A 27,978-nucleotide genomic window follows, 5' to 3' on the forward strand; every position below is an offset into this window, starting at 1 on the left:
ATGGGCCCCCCAGGCGGGTGCCGGGCACTGGCGTGGGCCCTCCTGGCCCTGCCCCTGGTGCAGAAGGCAGGTAAGGTGTTACCCTCACCCGCAGTCACAGCCTGGGCGGCCTCCGCGGGTCGCTCACCTGGGGCTCCTCCTTCTGAGAATGGACAGGCAGGACCGCACCCCAGGTGTCCGGGAGATGCTGGGTGCCCCGGGGAAAGCGCCAAGAGGGTCTTGGCCTCCAGGATTGGGCGGGGTGAGTGCTGGTGAGCGGGCTGAGGCTGGGGGTCTCCCTGCTGCCCGTGAGGCCCCCATCGGGGTGGGCAGGGGCAGCCACAGGCACCGGCCCCTGCCCGGTGGCGCACCTTCATTCTGCCCTCAGGAAAGGGAGGTCCCTCCTGGACCCAGGGCTGCCACAGCGTGGGCAGGCAGCCCAGCAGCAGGGAGCCACATCCGTCCCCCCACACCACACCTGCTGCTCAGCCTTCCGCCTCTGCCTGTCTGTCTGTCTGTCTGTCTGTCATCCCTCTACCCCAAGGCCCCATGGCCCCCAGCTTCTTGGGAGCAGCAGGATCCCTAATATTTACAGTCAGCAAAAAAGAGGCAGCCTCAGGGGCCCTCTGGGTGACACCTGTCCCCACCTCTTCCCAGCTGTACCAGCTCCTACAGGCTGTCCCCACAGTGCTTCCCCCTGAGCTGGGGGTCTGGGTGGGTGAAAGGCAGTGGTGAAGGGGAGCGCTTGTCTCCCAGAGCCCAGCTCTCTGCCCCCTTTCCCAGGGCGAGCCAGGCTGGAGGCGAGGGGGCCTTTCCCAGAGCACCTCCTGGCGGAGGTGGGAGTCTGGCCTGTTGCTCCATCTGGGGCGCCGGTTTTTGAAGCTGTGACCCCGCTTGGCGGGGCTCCTCCAGGCTCCTGGGGGCCTGCCAACCTTGGGCCCTGCACTTGAGGGGGGCCTGCAGTGAGCCCCACCCTACCCTCCACTCACTGCCTCCTTCTCAGGAGCAAACCCCTTGAGGCGAGGTGGGGGCAGGGGCGCCGTGGTGGGTGGGGTCCCCATGGGCCAAAGCCTCCGTTACGGGTCGGTGAGGGTGGGCCCTGAGTGGGGGCCTTCATGCATGGGGATGTGCAGTGATGGGTTGGTAGGGGGTGTTTCTCCGGTGAGTGATAGAGGCTCAGGCTCCCTGGGCAACCCGCCCGCCCAAGGAGGGCCCGGAGTGGAGCCAATTCTCCTGGAAAGGAGCTCAGAGGAGGGTGTGCCATGTGACTGGGGTTCTCTCGACGAGGCCAAGGACAGGCAGGAGGGGCGGCAGGTCAGGGGTCAGGTGGACAGATGGGTGAAGGGTGCAGCTGGGCTCCCAGGTGAGGGCAGGTGGACGCGGGGCCGGTGCCGAGGGTGCCAGGTGCTGTGGTCTAGCTGGGAGAGCCAGGCAGGAAGCAGCCATTGCTGTGATGGCCGCCATGGGGACACCGGGGTCCCACCTTGTCCCACCCCCACCCCCACGAAACGCAGGTTCGGGGAAGGGGTCCAGGGCCATGTAAAGGTCCCCCCCACCCCAGCCTGGTAGCAGGGGGTCTGGGGCCTCAGGTCTGTCCACTGAGGCAGCGAGAGGTCACCGGGGCTCGGCCCAGGTCAGGCTGGCCGGGGAGGCCCTGCCTGGAGGCGGCGGACACAGGCCACCCCAGCCACTCAGCCCTGGGGCTCCAGGCTCTCCGCTGCCCGGAGCTGCTCCGGTCTTGGGTTTTGCTAAGTCACGCCCGGAAGCCTCCCCAGCTGCGTGCGCCCTTCTCCCCAACAAAGCCTGCCTTTGTCCTTCCCTGAGGGCTGTGGGATGGGGCTGCGCCCTCTCCCCGAGGTGGCCGGGGTCAGCGGGGCCAACGCCCCTTCCTGATTGCACTCTCCTGCCCTGTCGCCTTCGAGAAGAGGGATGAGGCACCACCGGAATTCGCAGCCGGGTGGGGGGTCGGCACAAGGACACTGAAGAGGTGCGGACCCTGCCAGAAGCTCCCACCCTTGGCGGGGGGGGGCTTGCGTCCTGTCTGTCTGAGTGACCTGGAGGCCAGAGTGTGCTCCTGCAGCTGCCAGCCTGCAGCCCCTGGAGACCGGCCCCTGGGCCCCCAGACGGGCCACCAGGGGGGTGGTGTCAGGCCCGCTTCTCACTGACCTCGTCCCCTTTTCCCACAGAGACGCAGGACAGCGGGGAGCTGAGCTGGGCCAGCGCATCGGCCATCAAGGACGGTCAGAGGGTGGACACTGGTACTTGGCCTGTGCGGGTGGAAGGGCCAGGGCGGCGGGGACAGGCCCTTTCCCACATCAGCTCCGTGATGCACGGGGACCCTTCCCGGGCCCCGTCTGCCCAGGGGAGGAGGCAGTGGAGGGGCTGAGCGAGAAGAAAGAAATCGAAGACTCAAAGCAGATGCTCACATGCTCGCACATGCATGGACTCATGTGCTCACATGTCGACACGATCAGTACGCACGTATGTCCACACACATGCATGCACTCACGTGCTCGCACTCACATGTACACACACGTATGCACACACTCATACCCACTCAGGGCCCTGCACACACAGAAAAGCACAGGGCAGGAGCGAGCCTCAGGTGGGCGGGAGGTTCCAGCGGGGGCCACCATTAGTCCTGCGCCCCCCGGGGTGTGTCAGCGTTGGCGGGAGGCTCCTGTCACTCCCGGGGGGCTGTGAGGAAGGTGAGGCCCCAGGCAGGGCGTCACTGCTGGGCAGTGTTCCCGCTGTGACCTGCGCTCCCTCTGCAGCCCGGGCCATGATCTTCCTCCCACCTGTCACCATCCCTGGCTTCCCCACCATAAGCCGTAAGTGGACACTTCTGCTGATGGGGTCGGGGGGTTGCTAGCCCTGGGGGTCAGCGATCTAGGGTAAAGCTGGGACAGTGAGGGGCAGCTGGATGGCCTCGGGCGCAGGTCAGGGCACCCCCCTGGGGACAGCTCCGGGGGCCTGCTGGGGTGCTGGGCTGGGCATCAAGTCAGGAGGGTCAGGGGCAGGGGCAGCGGCTGCAGGGTGGCCACCCTCTGGGCTTCCCGTTCCCCAGTTGTGTGCCCCTCCTGTGGGGGCTGGGTGCCTGCGGCTGTGTCCCGGGGACCCCACCACACTCTCCCCACAGCCCTGAACCCGGCCCACAACGGGCGGGTCTGCAGCACCTGGGGCAACTTCCACTACAAGACCTTCGACGGCGACATCTTCCACTTCCCCGGCCTCTGCAACTACATCTTCTCCTCGCACTGCGGGGCCGCCTACGAGGACTTCAACGTGCAGCTACGCCGCGGCCAGGCCGGCTCCAGGCCCGTCATCACCCATGTCATCCTCAAGACCCAGGGGCTGGTGTTGGAGGTCTCCAACGGCTCCATCCTCATTGACGGGCAGCGGTGAGCCCGGTGTGGGTGGGCTCCGGGGTCAGAACCACAAGAGGCACCGGACCCGGGCCTGAGCCAGGGCCCAGTGGGGACCAGAGCTTTGTGCCGCAGGGAGGAGCTGCCCTACAGCCGGGCCGGCCTCCTGGTGGAGCAGAGCAGCAGCTACATCAAGGTCACCGTCAGGCTGGTGCTGACCTTCATGTGGAACGGAGAGGACAGTGCCCTGGTGAGAGGCCTGCTCCCTGCCCCTCCTGCCCCGGCTGCAGGGGCCCCAGCAGGTGGGCTGGGGGTTGGCGGGGGTCCTGGTGGGCCTGCAGAGGCTGGAGCTGCCCCCCTCTCCCTGGCAGCTGGAGCTGGACCCCAAGTACGCCAACCAGACCTGCGGCCTCTGTGGGGACTTCAACGGGCTCCGTGCCGTCAATGAGTTCTACAGCCACAGTGAGCGCCACCGGGGCAGGGCCAGGGGCTGGTCGGTGCGGGGCCTGGGCACGGACAGCCGCCCCGGGGGAGCCCCCACCCACGGAGCACCCCCTTTCCGCAGATGCCAGGCTGACCCCGCTTCAGTTCGGGAACCTGCAGAAGCTGGACGGGCCCACAGAGCAGTGTGAGGACCCCCAGCCCTCCCCAGCCGACAACTGCACCATGGAGGTGGGTGCTTCTCGGGGCCCGGACCCCCTGCAGCCCCTGCCCCCAGGGCATGAGGGCGGCCAGAGGACAGTCTCAGGCTTCCGGGGTGGAAGGACCCAGGGGGGCAGGTGGGGGAGGGTCTGGTGGACTGGGGGCACCCTCCGTGCCACCCGTGCCCACACACATCTGAGTGGGTGAGCATCCCCGTCTCCGTGAGTGGGCCCATGTGTGTGTGCAAACATGCCCCCACCGTCCTGCCAAGCGTGTGGCTCACCAGGAGCCCTTCCAATGCGCTGGGAGAACCCCAGCTTTGGGAGAGGCCTGGAAGCTCTGGCACCCTCAAAACCAGCTGAAACTCTAAGCATTAAATTGGGACATTGCCGGTCAAGGTGTGGCTGGGGAAGGAGGGTGTTCTGCTCAAGGGGGGCTGGGCACTGCCACGGGCGGGGCCTGCACCTTTCTGGGGAGCCCCACGTGTGTCCTGCAGCGCCAGGTGGGGATGGGACAGCGTGTGAGTCTCTCTCCATAGCCCAGCAGGGCTCTGCCCCGGGGCCCGCACATTCATCGACTGAGCAGGAGGACCAGTGGGCGGGAGGTGGACGGGTGGACAGGCAGATGGCAGACTAGGTGGGAGGAGCCACAGGGAAGAGGGGTGAGGGCTGCAGGGCAGGGTCCCCACACAGCCCCTGTGTTCCCCAGGACGGCGTCTGCCGCCGCACCCTGTGGGGCCCAGGTTTTGAATCCTGCAACCAGCTGGTAGACGCCGAGGTCTACGCCGTGGCCTGCGCCCAGGACCTGTGCCGCTGCCCCAGCTGCCCATGCTCCACCTTCACCGAGTACTCCCGCCAGTGTGCCCATGCTGGGGGCCGGCCTCAGAACTGGAGGAGCCCAGACCTCTGCCGTGAGTGCCCGGCATGGGGCCTGGGCCCTGCGCCCACCTCAAGGAGGGGGTGACACTGGGGGCGCACCTGGCATCTGTGGACACAGGGTGGGCGAAGCCCCTTGGGTGCCACAGGGCGAGGGCGGGCGGAGAGTTGAGGGGAGTGTGCCAGGCAGAGGGGGCCGGGGACACCCCCAGGGAGGGCCCGACTGGGGCACAGCCAGCTAAGCTCAGCGGAACCCAGGAGGCGGGACAAGCAGAGCCGTGGCTGCTGAGACCCCGCAGTGGCTCCAGGGGGCCCTCGCTGGCACATGGAAGGTGGGAGTGCAGGCAGCCTTCCTGGGCACCCGGCCGCCTGACGCGCTCCCCCCTGCCCCCCGCAGCCCGGACGTGCCCCCTCAACATGCAGCATCAGGAGTGCGGCTCGCCCTGCGCGGACACCTGCTCCAACCCGCAGCGCTCCCAGCTGTGCGAGGACCACTGCGTGGACGGCTGCTTCTGCCCCCCAGGCAGGTGCCCCGGCCCTCAGGGGCAGCCCCCACCAGGACACTTGGCCCCCGTCCCCCACACCAGTGCCGCTGACCTGCTCACCCCCCCCAGGCACGGTGCTGGATGACGTCACGAACACCGGCTGCCTTCCCCGGGACCGCTGCCCCTGCAGCCACGGCGGCCGCACCTACACCCCAGGGGCCTCCTTCACCACCAGCTGCAGCTCCTGGTAGGAACCCCCATCCCCGCCCCATCCCACCTGGGGCATGGTGCGTGGGGTGGGCCCGCCCGCCGCTCATGCCTCACCGGTGCTCTGCTCGTGGCCCCCAGCACCTGCTCCGGGGGGCTGTGGCAGTGTCAGGACCTCCTGTGCCCCGGCATCTGCTCCGTCACGGGCGGCTCCCACGTCTCCACCTACGACGAGAGGCTCTATGACTTGCATGGTGACTGCGGCTACGTTCTGTCAAAGGTAGGGCCGGGAAGGGTCCCTGGTGGCCGTGGGAGGGGGCGAAACTCCCACAGCCCCCTCCTGGGTCCCATCCTGAAAGGGAAGCCCCTGGGCTCACACTCACAGGGCACTGAGGGGCTCCGAGACCCCAAGATAAGCTCCTGGGGGCGACAGCAGGTGCAGAGGCCCCGAGAGCCTGCGGCCTGTGGGGGCGCCCGGGCACAGGGCCACCACCCACACGCACACGCACACACTCAGCCCCCCAACCCGGTTGGCCCTAGAAATGTGCAGATGGCGACTTTGCCGTGCTGGCCGAGCTGCGGAAGTGCGGCCTGACAGACAACGAGAACTGCCTCAAAACTGTGACACTGAGCTTGAACGGCGGGGTCACGGTGAGGGTCCTGCCCCAACGCCTGCGAGAGGGGTGGGGCCGGGTGCACGGGGGAACAGCCTCCAACTCCCTCCCCAAACCCCGTGGCCGCTGCCCACGCTGACCGTGGCCCCACCTCCCCTCCCAGATCATCCAGATCCAGGCCAACGGCGGGGTCTTCCTGAACTCCATCTACACCCAGCTGCCCCTGTCCGCAGGTGCGGGGCCCCGGGGACAGCGGGGCCCTGGGGACAGCGGGGCCACGTCCAGGGGGAGCCTGTCCTGGGCCTGCTGGGCCCCCTAGTGGCTCTCTGTGGCCTTAGGCAGTTCCAGAACATGCCAGGGCTGGTTTGCCGGGGTGGGGTGGGGTGTCAGTGGTCTGCGGTCGTGACTCCCAGGTCCCGGAGGACAGGACGCCTGTCCCAGCCTGTCCGCCCTCCCGGGCCGTCTCAGGTGTGGGGAGCCTCAGGCACTGGTGGTCAGCTTGGCTGGGCCTGGCCTCAGACGGTGCCTCTCTCCCTGCAGCGAACATCGTGGTCTTCAGGCCCTCGACCTTCTTCATCCTGGTGCACACCGGCCTCGGGCTGCAGTTGGAGGTGCAGCTGGTGCCCCTCATGCAGGTGTTCCTCAGGCTGGACCCTGACTACCGAGGCCAGATGTGCGGTGAGGCTGGGCGGGGCCCAGAGGAGCTGGGGCAGTGGGGGCGGAGCAGGACCCAGGTTGTGGCTACAAGTAGGGGGTGCAGAGGGTGGCAGGAGGCGGGGCTGGGGAGGCAGCGGCTCCAAGGGCACCGGGTGACCTCTCGGTCTGACCCGTGGCGGGGCGGGGGGCCGGGGGATAGAGAGCACGCCAGGCCGCCTTCGCTCAGGGAGCTTCACACAGGCACCGACCCCCTCGGGAACTACAGCTGCAATCACGGGGTGGGAGAACCCCCTGGGAGCGGGGCAGGGGCTGGCTGGGCTGGGCGGCCGGCCAACCGACAGCCCTCCGGGCCCCAGGTCTCTGCGGGAACTTCAACCAGAACCAGGCCGACGACTTCCGGACCCTCAGCGGCGTGGTGGAGGGCACGGCCGCCGCCTTCGCCAACACCTGGAAGACACAGGCCGCCTGCCCCAATGTCAGGAACAGCTTTGAGGACCCCTGCGCCCTCAGCGTGGAGAATGGTACCCCGCCCCTGGGGCCCGTCTGCACAGGGGGCCCCCGTCTCGCCTGGGCGCTGCGGGCGGGGGTGGGGGAACCCCAATATCTGCCTGCAGGCCGTGGGGTCTGGGGTGTTGGGACCTGTCTCTGGACAGAGTCTCTTGCTGCCCATGTGGCAGTGGGCGAGCCCCACAGCCAGGGCAGGGCCTGCGTGGCGTGGGGCAGAAGCCGGGGCGCTGGGGACGAGGCGGCGAGCTGTGCCCGGTGACAGTCCCCCTGTGTCCCTTCTCGCAGAGAAATACGCCCAGCACTGGTGCTCCCTGCTGACGGACCCCGCCGGCCCCTTCTCACCTTGCCACTCCGTCGTCAGCCCTGCGCCCTTCCACTCAGTGAGACCCTGACCCTGGGCCCCGGGCCCAGCACGCCCGCAGCTGTCAACCCCCCCGCCAAGCCTCCCTTCGAGGTTCTTCTGTCAAGGGCCAGCTCCCGTGGAGGGGTCCGGGGGGTCCTTCCTGCCCCTCCCAGCTGCTGGGGCCCCAGGCCTGGGCTTTGCGGGCTTGCGGCCTCCTCACCCCAGCCTTGGCGTCTGTGTGTCGCCTGGGGCCCCTCTGTCCCCTGGGTCTGTGAGTCTCCTCATTGGGATGCTGGTCATGTTGGGCCAGGGCCCATGCTAGGTACCTAGTCTTTGCTTAGTCACACCTGCCCAGGCCAGGTCACCATTACAGGCCCCAGGGGCTACCTTTCGGGGGGACACAATCCAGCCCCCAGCCGCTGGCGCCCCGACAGCTTTCTGGAAGCTCAAAGCTCTGAAATGCATAGGACTCCACCCCCGGCGGGCATGCACACAAGGAAGATGGCCCGCCTGTGCCCCTCTGGGAGTGGGGGCCCCACCTGGGGGGCCCCACCCTGCCCCACTCTCCCACCCCATCCAGGACCCCCAGGAGAAACAGCCAGAGCCGTGTCAGAGGTTCTCACTGGACCTTGCTCCAGTCCTGCAGAGACCCCTCCTGCAGAGCCCGGCTCAGCCCAGCCACACGCCTTTTTCCTGCTCCCCCCGTCCACGGCCTGTCCCACCCCTGAGTGGGTCGTGTCTCTCCTGGTGGCAGGAGGTCCCCACCTGCTTTAGTTTGTGCCATGGGCCCTCCTTGGGGGCGGAGCTTCAGGCTGGCAGGGTGTCCCTCTTCCACGGGGTGGGGGGCTCTGGTGGGCGGGGCCCCTGACGCCCGACGCCCATCCCCAGCACTGCCTGTTTGACACCTGCAACTGCGAGAGGAGCGAGGACTGCCTGTGCGCCGCCCTGTCCTCCTACGTCCGGGCCTGCGCCGCCCGGGGCGTGCTGCTCAGCGGCTGGAGGGCCGGCGTCTGCGGTGAGTGGGCGGGGCCCCAGCTTCCCAGGCTGGGTGGGGTGCTGGGGACCCCAGGACAGCCACCCCCACCCAGGGTCCTCAGCAGGACCTTGGCACTTCCTTCCCCCGCCCAACCTAGAACCTGGTGCCCGTAGCAACCCGCTTCCAGGGGGGAAACTGAGTCTCAGGCCACTTACACCCCAGCTCAGCCACTGACCTGAGTGTTGCCCCGTCCCCAGCCAAGTACATGAGCTCCTGCCCCAAGTCCCAGAGCTACTCCTACGTGGTGAGCGGCTGCCAGCCCACCTGCCGGGCCCTGAGTGAGACTGACGTCACCTGTGGTGTCACCTTCGTGCCCATGGACGGCTGCACCTGCCCCCAAGGCACCTTCCTGGACGACACAGGCAACTGTGTGTCTGCTGAGGCCTGTCCCTGCTACTTCCATGGCTCTGTGGTGGCTCCCGGGGAGGTGGTGCATGACCACGGCGTGGTGTGGTAAGGGCCGCTGCCCAGCTCCCTGAGCAGTCCCTCCCGACGCCCCGCCCCACACTCAGGGGCCCCCAGGGGAGGGAACTGCCTGCCCACTGCTCAGCCCTTCGGCAAAGAAGGGCCCCTCCCCGGGCCCAGGAGGGAGTTCTGAGGGTCCAGGGCCCACGGAGGGGGCTGGGTGGGTGCAGCACCCTTCCCGACTGGGCGCCTTCGCCGGCCGGGCCACATCCTGAGGGGGCTGGCTCCTGCCTCTTTGCTCACGTTCTCGAGAGCCTCTGCGAAGTTTGGGGCCTCCACCACAACCCCACCAATAGGCAACGCCCTCGCCCAGGGACCAGGGCCCCGCCCTGCACCCTGCTGGCCAGGGTCAGCTGGCCAGGCTGGTCACCGTCTCTCTCGTAGCTCGTGCACCGGGGGGAAGCTGAGCTGCCTGGGCACCGCAGAGCAGACCAGAACGGGTACTGCCCCTCCCCCACCGCCAGCTGCCGGCCAGGGGCCCCACTCAAGGGGAAGCGGGGGGAGCGGGGGGGAGCCTCTGCCGGCCCGGGGCGGGGCCCCAGCTGCAAGGCCGAGACCCAGGGAGCGGTCCCCCCACAGGCTGCGTGGCCCCCATGGTGCACCTGGACTGCAGCAGCGCCTCGGCCGGCACGGTCGGGGCCGAGTGCCTCCGGAGCTGCCACATGCTGGACGTGGACTGCGTGAGTCAGCGGGGGGCGGGGCCACGTCACTGTCCTGAGGCCGTGCCCCCCCCCCCGGCTGCGGCAGGGGGCGCGTCGCTGACCAGCTCCCTTCTGTCTGCAGTTCAGCGCACACTGCGTGTCCGGCTGTGTCTGCCCCCCAGGGCTGCTGTCCGATGGCACTGGGGGCTGCGTGGCCGAGGAGGACTGCCCCTGTCTGCACAACGGGGCCTTCTACCGGCCCGGAGACACCATCAGGGTGGACTGTAACACCTGGTGGGTGTGGGGCCTCTCAGGGGGCTGCTGTGGGTGGTGGGCAGAGAGTGGCAGCTGCGAGGCCTCAGGGACAGTGGCCCGGTGGTCCTCAGCAGGGAGCAGAGAGGCGCTCAGGCCTGGCACCGCCCCCACCCTGGGAAAGCTCGGTCCCATGGGTCCTCTGGAAGGTGCCCCAGGGGCCCAGCATGTGGCAGGGCGGCCACTGCCGAGAGCTGCAGAAGCAGCGTCCTCTGACCTCTCACAATGCGTAGCAGCCGGGTCCCCAACACTGTTCCCGCCGAGGCCCAGTGAGCAGGACCTCCCTCTCCCCGCTTTGCAGCACCTGCCGGAACCGCAGGTGGGACTGCAGCCACAGGCCCTGCCTGGGCACCTGCGTGGCCTATGGGGACAGCCACTTCATCACCTTCGATGGTGAGCGGTACAGCTTTGAGGGCAGCTGCGAGTACACGCTGGCCCAGGTACGCGCTCTGCCCTCGCTTCCCCCTCGCTCCACCTGTAGGGCCAGCGGGCTCCGGGCCTGACCTGGGTGGCGTCTCTCCCTGTCCCAGGACCACTGTGGTGGCAACGGCAGCACCAACGGCACCTTCCGAATTGTCACCGAGAACGTTCCCTGTGGGACTACGGGTGTCACCTGCTCCAAGGCCATCAAGCTCTTCCTGGAGGTGAGGGGGTGCCGACCAACCTTCTCCCTCTCTCAGCAGCTGCCTGGCTCACCCTGTTGAGGTCCCCCGCCCGGGGGCCCCTGGCCCTCCCGCTGCGTTGTGACCTGGGGTGGCTGTAACAAGTGGCCACAGCCACTGAGACCGGGGAGATTCATTCCCTCATAGCTCTGAGGCCAGGGCTCAGACATGCAGGTGGGGCAGTGCTGTGACAGCCCGGGGCTCCTGGGGCGGGCCTGCCCCTCCCCTGCTCCTAGGGCTCCAGGCGTCAGTCCTGGCCTCCGGCCCTGTCCCTCCAGTCTCTGCCTGTGCGTCCCACTCCTCTCTTACAGGGACGCCCATCATTGGGCTCAGGCCCCCCAAACCCAGTCACATCTGCAAAGTGCCCCAGACCAGGCCTGGTGCAGTTTCCAGGGTTAGGACAGGGACTGTGTTCTGGGGGCCTCCATTCCGCCCACCACAGCCGGGACACCCCCTTCCAGTCGAGGGAGGCCGTCGCTCACAGGGTGGGGGGCAGAGGTGTGGGCTGGGGGTGGCTTCCTGAAGGGGCAGCGGGAAGAACAGCAGGGAGGCAGCCCGAGTGGGCATGAGGTGAGCGGTGCGGGACAGAGTGCTGGACACAGGGGCAGGGCCTCGGCTGGCGCCTTCCGCCACCTTCTGCTGGGCCCGAGGCCTCCCACTGTCCACCCAACACACCGTGCCCAGCCTCTCGCCAGATCACTGACGTGTCAGAGCCCGGCGCCTCGGGCCCCTGTGCACCTGTGGGTCCCGCCCTGGGCCTCGGGGCGGGCCCCGGCCCCTCAGCTCCCTTGCGCCCCTCCACAGAACTATGAGGTGATACTCCATGAAGGCACCTACAAGGTGGTGCAGAGGGGGCTGGGCGGAGACCTGCCCTACCGGATCCGATACATGGGCACCCATCTGGCCATCGAGACCCGCAGAGGCCTGGTCGTGTCCTGGGACCGGAAGACCAGCGTGTTCATCCGGTTGCACCAGGACTACAAGGTGAGGGCAGGCCGGCTGCGGACCCTCAGGCAGGGACAGAGCTCCCTCACAGGCCTGGCCTCCGGGACCCTCTGGCAGCTGACAGTCCGCTGAGGGCCAGGCTTCTGGAAATGGGTGTGCCCACCTGCTCACCTGTCCCTCTGCCTGTTCTGTCCACATGCCCGCCCGCCCACCTGTTCATCCACCCATCTGACTACCTGTCTACCTGCCCGCCGGCCTGCCTCCCTGGCTGGCTTCCTGCCTGTCTTCCTGTCCACCTGTGCACCTGTCCTCTTGCAAGGTGCCCTGCACTCACCCCTCCCCAGCCAGGCTGCTCCCTACAGCCCCAGCCCCACGGGCCCCCCTGTCTCCACGTCCGCAGGGGAGGGTCTGCGGGCTGTGCGGGAACTTCGACGACAACGCCCTCAACGACTTCACCACGCGGAGCCAGTCCGTGGTGGGCGACGCTCTGGAGTTTGGCAACAGCTGGAAGTTCTCCCCGTCCTGCCCAGACGCCCCAGCCCCCAGGGACCCCTGCACCGCCAACCCCTACCGCAAGTCCTGGGCGCAGAAGCAATGCAGCCTCCTCAACAGCGCCACATTCGAGACCTGCCATTCTCAGGTGTGGGGTGGGCAGTGGCTCTGGGCGTGGGGGCCCAGGGCTGAGGGCTGGCAGATGGGGTGGCCTCCCTCCCTCTGGGAGGAAGCTGAATGTGGCCCGGGCTGGGCCTCAGTGGACAGATGATCTTCTCCCCACTGAACACTGAGCATGAGCAGGGCACACTGTCTGGACCTCCCACTGGGCAGGCGCTGGGGTGCCCATTCCCAGCACAGAGCGGCCTCACTGCATCCCTCCACCCCTGGAAACCGAAACAGGGCTGCTGGTCCTACAGCCCTGGTGCGACCCCTGCTCTGCCCTGGCCCCCCCCACCCCATTCCCTGACCTGCCAACGCCCAGTCAGGCCGTGTGGTGCATAGGGCGAGGATCAGCCTCAGAGACTAACCAGAGGTCCTTCCTGTGACAAGGACACCGGTGCCCACTCACCGGCTGTTTCTTGACCTGGGACCCACCCAAAGATGAGCAGGCCTGCTGTGCTGAGGCCCCCCACACATGCCCTCCGACTCAGAAAGTCCTTTGAGCCTGACCCCCGACCCCACGTGGCTGGGGTTCCCTCGGCTCTGCCATCTGGGAGGAAAGAGTGTGGGTGGGGGGTAGCTCCCCCACCCCAAAGAGACGGCAGTCTCCCATTTGTCAGGACAGCACCCCACAGTCACAAGGAGGGCTGGAGTGCACTCCAGCGGGATGCCGAGCAGGGCAACAAAGGTCGGGTGAGGTGCGGTCAGAGGGGACGGGGAGGTGCCCGTTGGGCAGAGCCTCCGCCACCGCCTCCCGCCCCGGTCACAGGTCTTAGACAGCGGTGGGCTGCTGCCCCCGAGCCGAGCCAGTGTGTGTTGGTTCTTCCACCGCTAAGTGGCCCCCTGCCCCCGGCCCGCAGGTCGACCCCACCAAGTACTACGAGGCCTGCGTGAGCGACGCGTGCGCCTGCGACTCGGGCGGCGACTGCGAGTGTTTCTGCACGGCCGTGGCCGCCTACGCCCAGGCCTGCCGCGAGGCGGGCGTGTGCGTGTCCTGGCGCACCCCCGACGTCTGCCGTGAGTCGGGCTCCGCCGTGGTGCGAAGGGCGGGTGCGCGGCGGCGGGAGGAGGCAGGCTGCCCTGGGCTCAGCCGAGAAGACCAGGCACTCAGGTCACCCCCAAATGGGACGGCTCCCGGGGACAGGCTGCGAGTCCAGGGCTGAGAAATGAAACATCGGTGAATGCCCGAGACCCTCCCCTCCCAGGGCGAGCGGGCTGGCCGCGCGGGCTTGGCGCCTTAGCCTCTGCTGGCCCTCGGCCTCTGTCCCTCACGCGCAGCCCTGTTCTGCGACTACTACAACCCCCACGGCGAGTGCGAGTGGCACTACCAGCCCTGCGGGGTGCCCTGCCTGCGGACCTGCCGGAACCCCAGTGGGCGCTGCCTGATGGACCTGCCCGGCCAGGAAGGTGAGGGGCCGGCGTCTCGGGGAGCCCCGCCCCCTCACCCCAGGACACTGCGCAGGCGTCGGGGGGCGGGGTGGGCGCCGCGGCGCACGTGGGCTGCAGCCACCAGCACGTGGCGTCCCCGGGGCGTGGCGGCGGGGACTCCCCTGGACTGGAGGGTGAGTCTTCTCCCGCCGGCTGCCCGCTCCAGGCTGCTACCCTAAGTGTCCGCCCAACAAGCCGTTCTTCAGTGAGGATCAGATGAGGTGTGTGGCCCAGTGTGGCTGCTACGATGACGACGGGAACTACCACGAAGTTGGTACCAGTGTCCCCACAGCGGAGAACTGCCGGAGCTGGTGAGGGGGCGGCTAGGGCGGGGCCAAGGGAGCTGGGCGGGGACGGAACTGCTGAGGGGGCGGGGCCGAGGCGGGGAGGGGCCAGAGTTGGTGGAGATGGGTGAGGCGGGACCGGAGCTAGCGAGGGGCGTGGTGGGGCGGGGCCTGAATGAATGGGGGAGGGGCTAGGCGGGGCCGCTTAGGGCCTCAGCTTCTTTCTCTCCTCCCAGTGACTGCGCCCCAGACGGCATCCGGTGCACACACAGCCTCGCCGGTAAGGAGGGGCTTGGTTGGTTGGGACGCTGGGGGCTGGGGCTCCTCTGAGCATTGTATCTACCCTGACTCCCAGCCTGTAAGTGCACCTACGAGGGTAAGACCTACGGCTACGGGGACGTCATCTACAACACGACCGACGGGCTGGGTGCCTGCCTGACTGCTGTCTGCGGAACCAACGGCACAATTACCCGGAAGACCACGCAATGTCCCGGAACACCCTCCACCACACCCTTCACCTTCACCTCCACCGTGGTTCCGCCCTCCACCACAGGTAAGATGACCTTGGGGATGCCCCTGTCTGGTTGAGGGAAGGAGACCCAACAGTTGCTCAGTGCAGAAGCCCGGGGGCCAGGGATGGATGGAGATTCGGCCAGGGCCCTCGGATCCACCCTGGAGCAAGGGGACGTGCATCACCCTACCTCCGGGGCATGCTGACAAGAACGCAGAGGAGGGTAACCAGGTCTCCTGCTCCACCCCCACAGGTTTGGTCCCCACCCTCTCCACCGTGTGTGTGCGTGAGCTGTGCCACTGGTCGGCCTGGTATGACGGCAGCCACCCACAGCCTGGCATGGGAGGTGGCGACTTTGAGACGTTTTCGAACCTGAGGCAGAGGGGCCACCAGCTCTGCCCGGGTCCAAGTCGCATCGAGTGCAGGGCACAGCTGCTTCCCAACACGCCCCTGGAGCAGCTGGGCCAGAAGGTGGAGTGCGACCTTGCGCGGGGGCTCACCTGCCTCAACAGCGAGCAGAACCCCCCCCTCTGCCACAACTACGAACTGCGGGTGCTCTGCTGCGACTACGTGCCCTGCAGCACCCCCCCAGGCCCAGCCCCCAGTCAGAGGCCCAGCCCCAGGCCCTCGGCCACCCCCACCATCCAGCCGTCGACGGCCTTGACCACGGAGACCTGGGAGACCAGCACCTCCGAGGCCCCGAGCACCACCTGCCAGCCCCGGTGCGGTTGGACGGAGTGGTTCGACGAGGATTACCCCCAGTCTGAGGAGGCTGGGGGGGATGTTGAGTCCCTCGACAAGATCAGGAGCGCAGGCAGGGCCGTGTGCGAGCGGCCCCAGGACATAGAGTGCCGGGCCGAGGGCTTCCCAGACAGGCGGCCCGAGGAGCTGGGGCAGCGGGTGCACTGCCACCCCAGCTTCGGCCTGGTCTGCAGGAATGCCGAGCAGGGGGGCCTGTTCAGGATGTGTTTCAACTACAGGGTCCGCCTGCTGTGCTGCAGCTACAGCCACTGTGAGGGGCACAGCCCTGCCACCACCGCCACCGCTGCCTCGAGGCGCCCCACGACTCCTCCCGCCTCCACAAGGGCCACAGCCCCGCTGGGGACCACGGGGGGCTCCTCACAAGGACCCACCGTGACGCCAGAGACAGTGCCGACAGCCGCAGCTCCACCGACGACGAAAACACCAGTGGGCACTTCAGGCACAGTCGCCACCCGCCCACCGCCTCCATCACACACTGGGACGAGCACACCAAGAACAGGGACCCAGGTGCCCATGACCACCACGGAGGCCACCACCAGCCCTGGCGTGACCGGCTGTGAGCCCAAGTGCGAGTGGACAGAATGGTTTGATGTGGACTTCCCCACCTCTGGGGTTGCAGGCGGAGATATGGAGACCTATGACAACATCAGAGCCGCGGGCGGCAAGATGTGCCCAGAGCCCCAGAAGATTGAGTGCCGGGCAGAGAACTACCCAGAGGTGAGCCTGGACCAGATCGGCCAGGTGGTCAGCTGCAGCCTGCAGACCGGGCTGGTGTGCAGGAACTGGGACCAGAAGGGCCAGTTCAACATGTGCTTCAATTACAACATCCGAGTGCTCTGCTGCGAGGGGGCCCCCAACTGCCCCACGTCCTCGACACTGACACCTCAGGGCCTGTCCTCGACCCAAAACACACCCACCCCCTCTCGGACGCCCTCCACCACAGGGCTGGCCCCATCAAGTGCCCCGGAAACAGCCCCGCTGCACACGGTCAACATGCAGACCACCCCCAGGGTCCTGACCAGCAGTCCCACATTTGGAACCACCCTGGTCTACAGCACCGTGACAACCAGCCCCCTCTTGACCACCACAACCTCTGTGACTGGTATCTCTGGGGGCAGCACCGGGGTCCCAGGGACCACCCGCCAGACGGGAGGCCCCAGCACCACAGCCAGCACCACCCAGGCCACCTCCAGCCCAGGGGCCAGCACCTGGGAATCCCCCTCGCCCCCCGTTCCTGGGACCACCAGCGCCTTGCCGGGAACCACCCAGGGCCCGTCGTCAGCGGCCCCCAGTCCTACGGCGACTCCCGTGCTGACCCGGACCTCACCCAGGGTGCCCTCGGTCACCACCAGCACACCGGGCGGGACCAGCAAGTGTCTGCCACGCTGCGCCTGGACAGACTGGCTGGACCAGAGCCACCCCATGCCCGGGCCCTCGGGCGGCGACTTTGAGACCTTCGACAACCTCCGGGCCGCCGGCCAGCCCCTGTGTGCGCGGCCCGTGGGCCTGGAGTGCCGAGCCGAGTCCCATCCCGGGGTGCCGCTCCTGCAGCTGGGCCAGGTGGTGCTGTGCAGCCTGGGGCAGGGCCTGGTGTGCCGCAACAGCGACCAGGTCGGCCGCTTCCAGATGTGCCTCAACTACCAGATCCGCGTGCTCTGCTGTGACGACTACAGCCATTGCCACTCAACCCCGGCCACCAGCACGGCCCCGTCCTCGCCCTCGGGGAGCACCCCCACCTCCGGGCGGCCCTCCACGACGGCCACCACCCTAACTGGATCCCCTGGGACCACCCGCCAGACGGGAGGCCCCAGCACCACAGCCAGCACCACCCAGGCCACCTCCAGCCCAGGGGCCAGCACCTGGGAATCCCCCTCGCCCCCCGTTCCTGGGACCACCAGCGCCTTGCCGGGAACCACCCAGGGCCCGTCGTCAGCGGCCCCCAGTCCTACGGCGACTCCCGTGCTGACCCGGACCTCACCCAGGGTGCCCTCGGTCACCACCAGCACACCGGGCAGGACCAGCAAGTGTCTGCCACGCTGCGCCTGGACAGACTGGCTGGACCAGAGCCACCCCATGCCCGGGCCCTCGGGCGGCGACTTTGAGACCTTCGACAACCTCCGGGCCGCCGGCCAGCCCCTGTGTGCGCGGCCCGTGGGCCTGGAGTGCCGAGCCGAGTCCCATCCCGGGGTGCCGCTCCTGCAGCTGGGCCAGGTGGTGCTGTGCAGCCTGGGGCAGGGCCTGGTGTGCCGCAACAGCGACCAGGTCGGCCGCTTCCAGATGTGCCTCAACTACCAGATCCGCGTGCTCTGCTGTGACGACTACAGCCATTGCCACTCAACCCCGGCCACCAGCACGGCCCCGTCCTCGCCCTCGGGGAGCACCCCCACCTCCGGGCGGCCCTCCACGACGGCCACCACCCTAACTGGATCCCCTGGGACCACCCGCCAGACGGGAGGCCCCAGCACCACAGCCAGCACCACCCAGGCCACCTCCAGCCCAGGGGCCAGCACCTGGGAATCCCCCTCGCCCCCCGTTCCTGGGACCACCAGCGCCTTGCCGGGAACCACCCAGGGCCCGTCGTCAGCGGCCCCCAGTCCTACGGCGACTCCCGTGCTGACCCGGACCTCACCCAGGGTGCCCTCGGTCACCACCAGCACACCGGGCAGGACCAGCAAGTGTCTGCCACGCTGCGCCTGGACAGACTGGCTGGACCAGAGCCACCCCATGCCCGGGCCCTCGGGCGGCGACTTTGAGACCTTCGACAACCTCCGGGCCGCCGGCCAGCCCCTGTGTGCGCGGCCCGTGGGCCTGGAGTGCCGAGCCGAGTCCCATCCCGGGGTGCCGCTCCTGCAGCTGGGCCAGGTGGTGCTGTGCAGCCTGGGGCAGGGCCTGGTGTGCCGCAACAGCGACCAGGTCGGCCGCTTCCAGATGTGCCTCAACTACCAGATCCGCGTGCTCTGCTGTGACGACTACAGCCATTGCCACTCAACCCCGGCCACCAGCACGGCCCCGTCCTCGCCCTCGGGGAGCACCCCCACCTCCGGGCGGCCCTCCACGACGGCCACCACCCTAACTGGATCCCCTGGGACCACCCGCCAGACGGGAGGCCCCAGCACCACAGCCAGCACCACCCAGGCCACCTCCAGCCCAGGGGCCAGCACCTGGGAATCCCCCTCGCCCCCCGTTCCTGGGACCACCAGCGCCTTGCCGGGAACCACCCAGGGCCCGTCGTCAGCGGCCCCCAGTCCTACGGCGACTCCCGTGCTGACCCGGACCTCACCCAGGGTGCCCTCGGTCACCACCAGCACACCGGGCAGGACCAGCAAGTGTCTGCCACGCTGCGCCTGGACAGACTGGCTGGACCAGAGCCACCCCATGCCCGGGCCCTCGGGCGGCGACTTTGAGACCTTCGACAACCTCCGGGCCGCCGGCCAGCCCCTGTGTGCGCGGCCCGTGGGCCTGGAGTGCCGAGCCGAGTCCCATCCCGGGGTGCCGCTCCTGCAGCTGGGCCAGGTGGTGCTGTGCAGCCTGGGGCAGGGCCTGGTGTGCCGCAACAGCGACCAGGTCGGCCGCTTCCAGATGTGCCTCAACTACCAGATCCGCGTGCTCTGCTGTGACGACTACAGCCATTGCCACTCAACCCCGGCCACCAGCACGGCCCCGTCCTCGCCCTCGGGGAGCACCCCCACCTCCGGGCGGCCCTCCACGACGGCCACCACCCTAACTGGATCCCCTGGGACCACCCGCCAGACGGGAGGCCCCAGCACCACAGCCAGCACCACCCAGGCCACCTCCAGCCCAGGGGCCAGCACCTGGGAATCCCCCTCGCCCCCCGTTCCTGGGACCACCAGCGCCTTGCCGGGAACCACCCAGGGCCCGTCGTCAGCGGCCCCCAGTCCTACGGCGACTCCCGTGCTGACCCGGACCTCACCCAGGGTGCCCTCGGTCACCACCAGCACACCGGGCAGGACCAGCAAGTGTCTGCCACGCTGCGCCTGGACAGACTGGCTGGACCAGAGCCACCCCATGCCCGGGCCCTCGGGCGGCGACTTTGAGACCTTCGACAACCTCCGGGCCGCCGGCCAGCCCCTGTGTGCGCGGCCCGTGGGCCTGGAGTGCCGAGCCGAGTCCCATCCCGGGGTGCCGCTCCTGCAGCTGGGCCAGGTGGTGCTGTGCAGCCTGGGGCAGGGCCTGGTGTGCCGCAACAGCGACCAGGTCGGCCGCTTCCAGATGTGCCTCAACTACCAGATCCGCGTGCTCTGCTGTGACGACTACAGCCATTGCCACTCAACCCCGGCCACCAGCACGGCCCCGTCCTCGCCCTCGGGGAGCACCCCCACCTCCGGGCGGCCCTCCACGACGGCCACCACCCTAACTGGATCCCCTGGGACCACCCGCCAGACGGGAGGCCCCAGCACCACAGCCAGCACCACCCAGGCCACCTCCAGCCCAGGGGCCAGCACCTGGGAATCCCCCTCGCCCCCCGTTCCTGGGACCACCAGCGCCTTGCCCGGAACCACCCAGGGCCCGTCGTCAGCGGCCCCCAGTCCTACGGCGACTCCCGTGCTGACCCGGACCTCACCCAGGGTGCCCTCGGTCACCACCAGCACACCGGGCAGGACCAGCAAGTGTCTGCCACGCTGCGCCTGGACAGACTGGCTGGACCAGAGCCACCCCATGCCCGGGCCCTCGGGCGGCGACTTTGAGACCTTCGACAACCTCCGGGCCGCCGGCCAGCCCCTGTGTGCGCGGCCCGTGGGCCTGGAGTGCCGAGCCGAGTCCCATCCCGGGGTGCCGCTCCTGCAGCTGGGCCAGGTGGTGCTGTGCAGCCTGGGGCAGGGCCTGGTGTGCCGCAACAGCGACCAGGTCGGCCGCTTCCAGATGTGCCTCAACTACCAGATCCGCGTGCTCTGCTGTGACGACTACAGCCATTGCCACTCAACCCCGGCCACCAGCACGGCCCCGTCCTCGCCCTCGGGGAGCACCCCCACCTCCGGGCGGCCCTCCACGACGGCCACCACCCTAACTGGATCCCCTGGGACCACCCGCCAGACGGGAGGCCCCAGCACCACAGCCAGCACCACCCAGGCCACCTCCAGCCCAGGGGCCAGCACCTGGGAATCCCCCTCGCCCCCCGTTCCTGGGACCACCAGCGCCTTGCCGGGAACCACCCAGGGCCCGTCGTCAGCGGCCCCCACCACTTCCTGTCTTTGCCGGGCGTTTGGGCAGCTCTTCTCCCCAGGTCAGTGGGGAGCCGTCCCCTCCTCTCAGGCGTCCGGACCTGACCCTTGATTCCCCCTGTCAGTGCCCCGACCCTCTGCCTTGGGGGAGGACACCTGCTCCTGTGGACATCTCCTGGGCTGGCCAGGGTGTTTTATGTGTGTATTTTGTCTTCCACAGGGGACATTGTCTACAACAGGACTGACCAAGCCGGCTGCCCCTTCTATGCCATCTGCAACCAGCAGTGCGAACTTGACCGCTTCCAGGGCCTGTGCACTACTACCTCGTCCCCCGAGTCCCCGACTGCCCCTCACATAACGTCCCCACCTCCTGGCTGCAACCTCACGGACCCTCCCCGGCAGGTGTGTGCTCTGCTTTCCTTGCCTCCTGTCCTTGTTGTGTGCTGGGGGTCAGGGGCTGCTGCTGCGTCCATCTGGGCAACAACCCACAACCCTTGGTGCGCTCTTCATGGGGGGTCTGTAGCCATAGGGGGCACAGGGTTGGGGCCATGCCAGGCCGGGGGACAGCTGTCCTCTAGGCCTCAGGGGCCATGTCTGCAGCGGTGGCACGGGGCGGGGGGCCGGTGTCCTGCGCCTGCCCAGCGAGCTGGTGTCCCCTCTCCACCAGGTGAACGAGACCTGGACGCTGGAGGACTGCACTGTGGCCCGGTGCGAGGGCGACAACCGCATCTCCCTCCAGAAGCCAAAGCCTGTGGACAAGGGCACCTGCGTGAACGGGCACCTGCCGGTGAAAGTGCAGAGCCCACTGGACCGCTGCCAGTTCCACTACGAGTGCGAGTGTGAGAGGCGGCAGGGGGCGGGGCGGCGTCGGGGCGGGGCCGGAGTGGAGGCCTTCCCCTTCCTGAAGGGCGAGTACTCCTGGCAGCGGGTTTGCGGGGGCACATTTCCTGAGGTCTTGAGTGACCTTCTGTGGCACTGCTCCCAGGAAGGAGCGCACCATAGGTGCTCGAATGGCTGTCCTCGGCCTGGAGGCCCACGGCGTCAGTGTCACGGGGCCACACTTCCCCAGAGCGTCAGGGGAGGGCCCTTCCTGCCTCGTCCAGCTGCTCCTGGGTGGTGGCTGTGTGCCCCACCCCCACCCCATTCACAGGATCTCTCCGGTTTCTGCATCTTCTCTAAGGACATTCGTCATTGGGTTCAGGGCCACCTAGCTGGTAACCCGGGGGGACCTCATCTCACGACCCTTCACTTAGCAATAGCTGTGAAGACCCTTCCCGACGAGGCCGCACCTGCGGGGTCTCAGTGGATGAGTCGTTGAGGCCCGGAGCCTGCACACTCGCCTATTTCCTAAGTGCAGCTGCTGACACCGTAGGGGCCAGCGGGGGCCCCCCAGGCAGCCGTCCGGGGGCCACTGGGTGAGGACATGGTCTGTGCCCACAGGCTCCTGCAGCAGCTGGGGGGGCTCCAACTACGTCACCTTCGACGGCACCCACTACACCTTCCTGGACACCTGCACCCACGTGCTGGTGAGGGAGATCCACCGCCACCTCGGCAACCTCTCCATCCTGCTCGACAGCCACTACTGCAGGGCGGCCGCAGCCTCGTGTCCCCGCGCCCTCATCGTCTACTACGAGTCCATGGAGGTGGTCCTCACCACCACCACCAGCGCCAGCGGGCAGGAGGAGAGCCTGGTGGGTGCGGGGCAGCAAGTGGCACCCAGGCCAGTGGGGGACAGGGACCCAGCCACCAGGCGCGTGTCGGCACCGAGGGGTGGGTGCCGAGTTGGGGCCCCTGGGCCCCTGCGACAGGTCCCCCAATGTGTCCCCAGGTCCTCTTCGACCAGGTCCCGGTGAGCCATGGCTTCAGCAAGGACGGTGTGAATGTGTCCATGACCGGAAGCACCACCGTGCGTGTCGACATTCCGGCCATCGGCGTCAGCGTCACCTTAGATGGGCACGTCTTCCAGATCCAGCTGTCCTATAGCCACTTCGGCAACAACACGGAGGGCCAGTGCGGTGAGTGGGGACACGCCCCTCGCTCCTCGCAGCACCCCCAGACTCAGCCACGCCCCCAGCCATCTGCTCCGGGCTGTGATTGGTGGTTCAAAACCAATAACTCCAGTGGGGCGCAGGGGAAGGTGAGAGGCCTATGGCCGGGGCGGCAGGGTGCTCAGCCTGGTCCCCAGGGTAACCCTTCTGGCCCTTGACTCCCCAGGCACTTGCACCAACGACAGGACAGACGACTGCCGCCGGCCAGACGGCACCCTGGCCCCCACCTGTCAGGACATGGCCAAGGACTGGCTGGTCCCCGGGAGCTGCTGGGCACCAACAGGCGCCCCCACGACCGCCGCCCACTCCCTGTCCCCGGCACCCTCTGCTCCCTCTGCGTCCCCGTGCCCCGCTGCGCCCCTCTGTGAGCTGCTGCAGAGCCAGTGAGCCCCCCCACCCCTGCCCCAGGGTGCTGGGCTGTCCTGGGGCGGTGGGCCTGCTGGGGCCCAGCTCCCCCGCTCTGTACCAACCTCTGGCTGCCCTGCCCACAGTGTCTTCGCAGAGTGCCACGACCTCCTCCCACCTGGCCTGTTCTTCAGCACCTGCGTCAGTGACGCCTGCCACAGCAGCCACCCCCAGGCACCCTGCCAGAGCCTGGAGGCCTATGCTGCGCTCTGCCGTGCCCGGGGCGCATGCAGCAACTGGCGGAATGCCACCGGCGGGCTGTGCGGTGAGTCTGGGGCAGCCGCCAGGGGCCCTGGCCTCCTGGGCCCACCTGACACCCTTCTCTGTGCCCCCAGACCTCACTTGCCCACCTGAAAAGGTGTACAAGGCGTGTGGCCCTGCACAGCCCAGGTCCTGTGACTCCAGGTGAGCACTGGCCGGGGCCTGGGAGCTGTGGGGACAGTGTCCGAAGGGCCTGGGAGCAGCCAGAAGGAGACGGGAGGAGGGGCCACGATTTCTGGGGTGCTCTTCCCCCACCCAGACCTCCAACCTGGACCCCACGGGGTGTTCAGGGCAGCTGACCACCCATGCCTGTGGCCCTTCTCCGTCTCGCTGCCCGTGCCCTTGGACGGAGGGTCCTAGGCCGCCCCCCTCACCTTGCAGGAGACAGACCCCAGAGAGCAAGAGGCTGGTGGAGGGCTGCTTCTGTCCCGACAGCCACATTCTCTTCAACTCCTACACGGACATCTGTGTGCCCGAGTGCCGTAAGCACTGCCCGTGACCAGGGCGCAGAGTGGGCGGAGGGCACCATAGGGTGGGGTGGCCCCGCGCGTCAGACCATCCATGGTCCCCGTCCAGCGCCGGCCTGTCCTGCAGGCAGCGGTGCAGCCCCCCCCATGAGCTCTCTAGGGGTCTCTGTTCCCGGTGGGAGGGCAGGGGCCTTGGCTGGGGGCATGGCCAGGCCTGAGAGGACATGTCCCTGTGGCCCGGGGCCCCTGCCACCATGCCGCAAACCCCAGGACCTCCAGTGACTGCCTTTCCCCTTTCCTTCCAGCCTGCGTGGGACCAGACGGGTTTCCCAAATTCGTGAGTGGTTCTGCCCCCACCCGGCCCCACCCCACTCAAGCAGAAGGAGGGAGCACGACGTGCTCTTGGGCTGGAGCGGCTGGCTCTGCTGTGTCGGCCGGCTCTGCCGTGTCGGCCGTGGTGGGGCTGGTTGGGGGAGGTACCTGGGTGTGTAGTATGCTGTTACGGTGGCTGCTCCCGAGAAGGGGCTGGAAAGGGGGGCCAAGCGCTGACCAGGCCAAGCTGAGGGCCAGGGTCTGGCCTGTGGCTGGGCGCAGCCCGAGAGGCCTGGGCACCGTCCGGGAGCCCTTGGGGACCCTGGCCTGCTCTGTTGCAGCCTGGGGAGCAGTGGGTGAGCAACTGCCAAACCTGCGTGTGCGACAAGGACTCTGTGTCGGTGCGGTGCGTCCCCGTGCGGTGTGAGGCCCAGGCCCAGCCCCCGGAGTGCGGCCGGCCTGGCTTCGTGCCGGTGAGCAGGCCCCAGGCTGGCAGCCCGTGCTGCCTGGAGATCCTGTGCGGTGAGCCCCGCTCCCCAGTGGGCCGGGGGCGGGGGCTGGGGCAGCCGAGCGGGGGCACAGCACTCCCAGCCAGCAGGGCCCGTGGGCAGGTCTGACCACCGCTGGACCCTTGAGGTGGGGTCGTTTTTCCTCCTACAAGTGAGGCTGGTGACCTCTGGTCCGTCCAGGGACTTGGGAAGGCCCAGGGAGGCGACCATGAGGGGACCTGAAGAAATCCCAGAAGGGCCAGAGAAAAACACTTCCTTGGCTCCTATGTGGGGACACCGTGGGCACGGGTGCAGCAGGGGGGCAGGGGTCACCCCGACGGCACCCCGCTTGTCCCGCAGTCTGCAACACGAGCACCTGCCAGCAGAGCCCCCCGCAGTGTGGGCCCCGAGAGGAGCTGGTCCGCACCCAACGGGAGGACGACTGCTGTCCCGCCTTCACCTGCAGTGAGTCTGCCGGGGCGGCGGTGCTTGGGCGCCCTCCCGCTGCCCCGCAGGTCCTCAGCGCCCTCTTCCCTTCCAGGGCCCAAGCTGTGCACCTACAACGGCACCTCCTACGGGGTAAGGGGTCAGCAGCCGGGGGGCGGGGCGGCAGGCTCTGCACATCCACTGAGGGGCACCCAGGGCCCTGGGGACCTCCACTTCTCGGCTCCACACGCCCAGCCATCTGCCCCTCCAGCCCTGGGAGCAGATAGGCAGAGGGGCTCTGGGCCCTTTCTAGTCAGTGGGGATGCAGGGGCCCATGGGAGGGGCGCCTTGTGTGGAGAGCTCAGCAGGGCTGTGGCCCCACACCCGGCGGCCTCCCAGAAGCCTCCTCCTGGAAGGTCGTTGGGGCAGGGCCACACCTTCCTAGTCCCCTCCCGTCTGCCCAGAAGCCCCGCCCCTCAGCGTCCTGCCTCTGCCTGGGCTCCTGCTGCTCTCCCAGTCTGCCCCTGGCCCGGGGGCACACCATCTGAAGAAGAAAGAGAACCGCTCTGGGCCTCGCTGTCCCCCAGCCCCCCTAGCCCTGGGCTCTGCCTGGCACCCTCACCGCCAGGCCATCCACCCACACCCTCCCCTGCAGATCGGGGCCACCTTCCCAGCAGCCCTTCCCTGCCACACATGCACCTGCCGGTCTGTGGACAACCAGGAGCCAGCCGTGCACTGTGAGGAAGACACCTGCAACACCACCTGCCCCCAGGTGAGCGACCCTGGCTGGCCCACCTGGTTGCATCTCCGTCACTGGCATCCAGACCCCAGGGTGGATTCTTTAGCTCGACCTTTGCAGGGGCCTTGTTTTCCTTGAAAGGAGGTCACGAAGCAGGACCACAGTGTGTGTGTGTAAGGAGTGGGGACAGGGGCGGACAGGGCTTGCAGGCTGCTGGGGACTGGGGTCGGGTTCTAGGAAGGCAGCAGTGGATGGAGAGGGAGCTGGAAGCAGGGGTGAGGCGAAGGAAGGACTAGGGGATGTCCTCCTTCCCTCAGTGCCAGGCCTGGACAAGTTTCTGTCTGACCCCCAGGGTTCCCAGTATTCGGCGGTGGCTGGGCAGTGCTGTGGGAAGTGCTTGCAGACAGCCTGCCTCACACCTGATGGCCAGGTGCTGCAGGTAAGGTGGGGCTGGGTCTCAGCCCTCCACCAGGGAGACCCTCCCCTCCAGCCCTTCCGGACCCCACGGTAATCCTCACCCCGGTCTCCACTCGCCCCCGTGCATTTCAGCCCAACGAGACCTGGGTCAACGGCCTCGTGGACAACTGTACCCACTACCACTGCCAGATCCAGAGCGGGGTCCCAGTGCTGATCCCGAGGCCTGAGGCCTGCCCAGACCTGTCCACTTGCAGGGTGTGTGCCAGGGGTATCTGACGGCTTGGGGCTGCCTTTCCTGGGAGGCCCCGCCCAGGAGGCCCGCCCTCTGGAGCTCTGGCCTGCCCCCAGCCCTCTCTCTGTCCCTTGCTGTAGGGCCTCCTCCAGAAAACAGGCTGCTGCTACTCCTGCGAGGAAGAGGGTAAGTCGGAGCTGCCCTCCCACCCCTGCCCTCCAGCTCCGTCCAGCCTCCGCCCACTGGCCAAGCGGCCAGTTCCCCAGGGTCGGGCCCACTGAGGTGCCCCCACCCCCACTGCCTCTCCTCTGTCCAGACTCCTGCCGGGTCCGCGTCAACAGGACGGTGCTGCGACACCAGGGCTGTGAGGCCCCGGTCAACATGACCTTCTGTGAGGGCCCCTGCCCAGGAGTGTCCAAGTGAGTGGGCCCGCTGCAGGCCCCCTGTGGGCCCGTGGGAAGGTGCCCAGGCCGCACAGATCGCCACCCCGTGACCCGTGAGGCCGCCCTGGGCCTGACACCCTGCACTGGGTCCTGGGTGGTCCGGAAGGGGAGAGGGTGACCACAGAGGAGCATCCCTCTGTCCACATTCATCTGTCCATCTACACAGAGCCCCTCAGGGCTCCAGGGCAGAATCAGGGCCTTCCGCCGGCCAGGCCCCCAGGGCAGAGCCGGCCCACTGGCCTGGGCTGTAGCCAGCTGTGAGCCCTTGGCCAGAAGAAGCGGGTGGACTGGCCCAGGGCAGGCTCCTGGAGGAGGGGTCTGTGGGGTCAGCAAGTTTGGTGCGGGAAGAGAGGGTGCCTGGCTGGAAAAGCTAGGGATCCAAAATGACCTGGACTGCCCACAGGGCTGCCCCAGGCAGGGTGGCGAAGCCCCGAGCATGCAGATGAGCACAGGGCTGCTTGGGGCGGTGAGGCTGCGTCTGAGGGGTCGCGTGTCTGCAGGTACTCCCCCGAGGCCCAGGCCATGCGGCGGCAGTGCAGCTGCTGCCGGGAGACCAGGGCCCACGAGGAGGTGGTGGCCCTGCAGTGTCCCGACGGGACGGCCATCCAGCACACCTACACCCACGTGGAGGAGTGCAGCTGTGCCCATGCCTGCGTGCCCTCGCCGGCAGCTCCCACGGACCGCGCCTCTGTCCTGTCCTAGGGGGCCCCACTGTCTGCTGCCATTCCGCCCCACCCATCTTCCACCTGCCCTGGGTGGAACCCACAGCCCGGGGCGGGGGACAGTGCAGTGGGGTCCAGCTGAGGAGGGCACGAGGCAGGGAGTCCCTCCAGCCCATCCGGGTTGCCTGCCCGCCCTCAGCGCCAGGCCTCCTCTGGGACAAGCTCCCCACTGGCCGCCCAACTCGCCCGCCCCCAGCATCAGAGGGGCGGGGCTGTGCTGCCCCCACTGCAGGCCTGGGGGTCCTCGGAGTGCGGCCCCTCCCACGGCTCTGACACCTGCCTGCCCACATCTGGATCTGGGGCTGAGCAGCCACGGCCATGCGGCGGCCAGGGAGGGGTCGGGGCCGAAACACCACCTCCGCTCCCCCAGCTCCGACCTTGAAAATAAACGCTGAGCATCGTGCACACATGGTGGTCCTGCTGTCTGTTTCGCCCACTTGGGCCCCCGGGCCCCCGGGGACTGG

At 68.4% G+C, this 27,978-nt stretch overlaps 1 protein-coding gene across 1 annotated transcript; it reads left to right on the forward strand.

Annotated features, from left to right (window-relative positions):
- On the forward strand, nt 1-27,917 carry MUC5B (mucin 5B, oligomeric mucus/gel-forming). The gene is made up of 49 exons (XM_037039254.1): nt 1-70; nt 2,166-2,237; nt 2,754-2,810; nt 3,119-3,380; nt 3,480-3,594; nt 3,716-3,806; nt 3,910-4,016; nt 4,695-4,896; nt 5,259-5,384; nt 5,476-5,593; nt 5,695-5,833; nt 6,094-6,204; nt 6,331-6,400; nt 6,708-6,845; nt 7,181-7,345; nt 7,617-7,711; nt 8,563-8,689; nt 8,908-9,163; nt 9,560-9,615; nt 9,755-9,855; nt 9,959-10,110; nt 10,430-10,568; nt 10,659-10,772; nt 11,595-11,774; nt 12,136-12,375; nt 13,250-13,406; nt 13,668-13,796; nt 13,984-14,128; nt 14,338-14,381; nt 14,457-14,654; nt 14,866-20,616; nt 20,775-20,956; nt 21,222-21,393; nt 21,995-22,245; nt 22,383-22,569; nt 22,769-22,985; nt 23,094-23,272; nt 23,343-23,412; nt 23,650-23,750; nt 24,041-24,072; nt 24,389-24,569; nt 24,896-25,000; nt 25,077-25,114; nt 25,617-25,733; nt 26,053-26,139; nt 26,250-26,372; nt 26,490-26,535; nt 26,666-26,768; nt 27,293-27,917. The coding sequence occupies exons 1-49, from the start codon at nt 1-3 to the stop codon at nt 27,492-27,494; spliced, it is 12,120 nt and encodes a 4,039-aa protein (XP_036895149.1). The 3' UTR covers nt 27,495-27,917.
- Nucleotides 27,918-27,978: the final 61 nt, after the last annotated feature.

This window comes from Sturnira hondurensis, unplaced genomic scaffold (genome assembly GCF_014824575.4).
Source record: "Sturnira hondurensis isolate 20B ecotype Veracruz unplaced genomic scaffold, ASM1482457v3 Scaffold0025325, whole genome shotgun sequence".
Lineage (NCBI taxonomy): Eukaryota > Metazoa > Chordata > Mammalia > Chiroptera > Phyllostomidae > Sturnira > Sturnira hondurensis.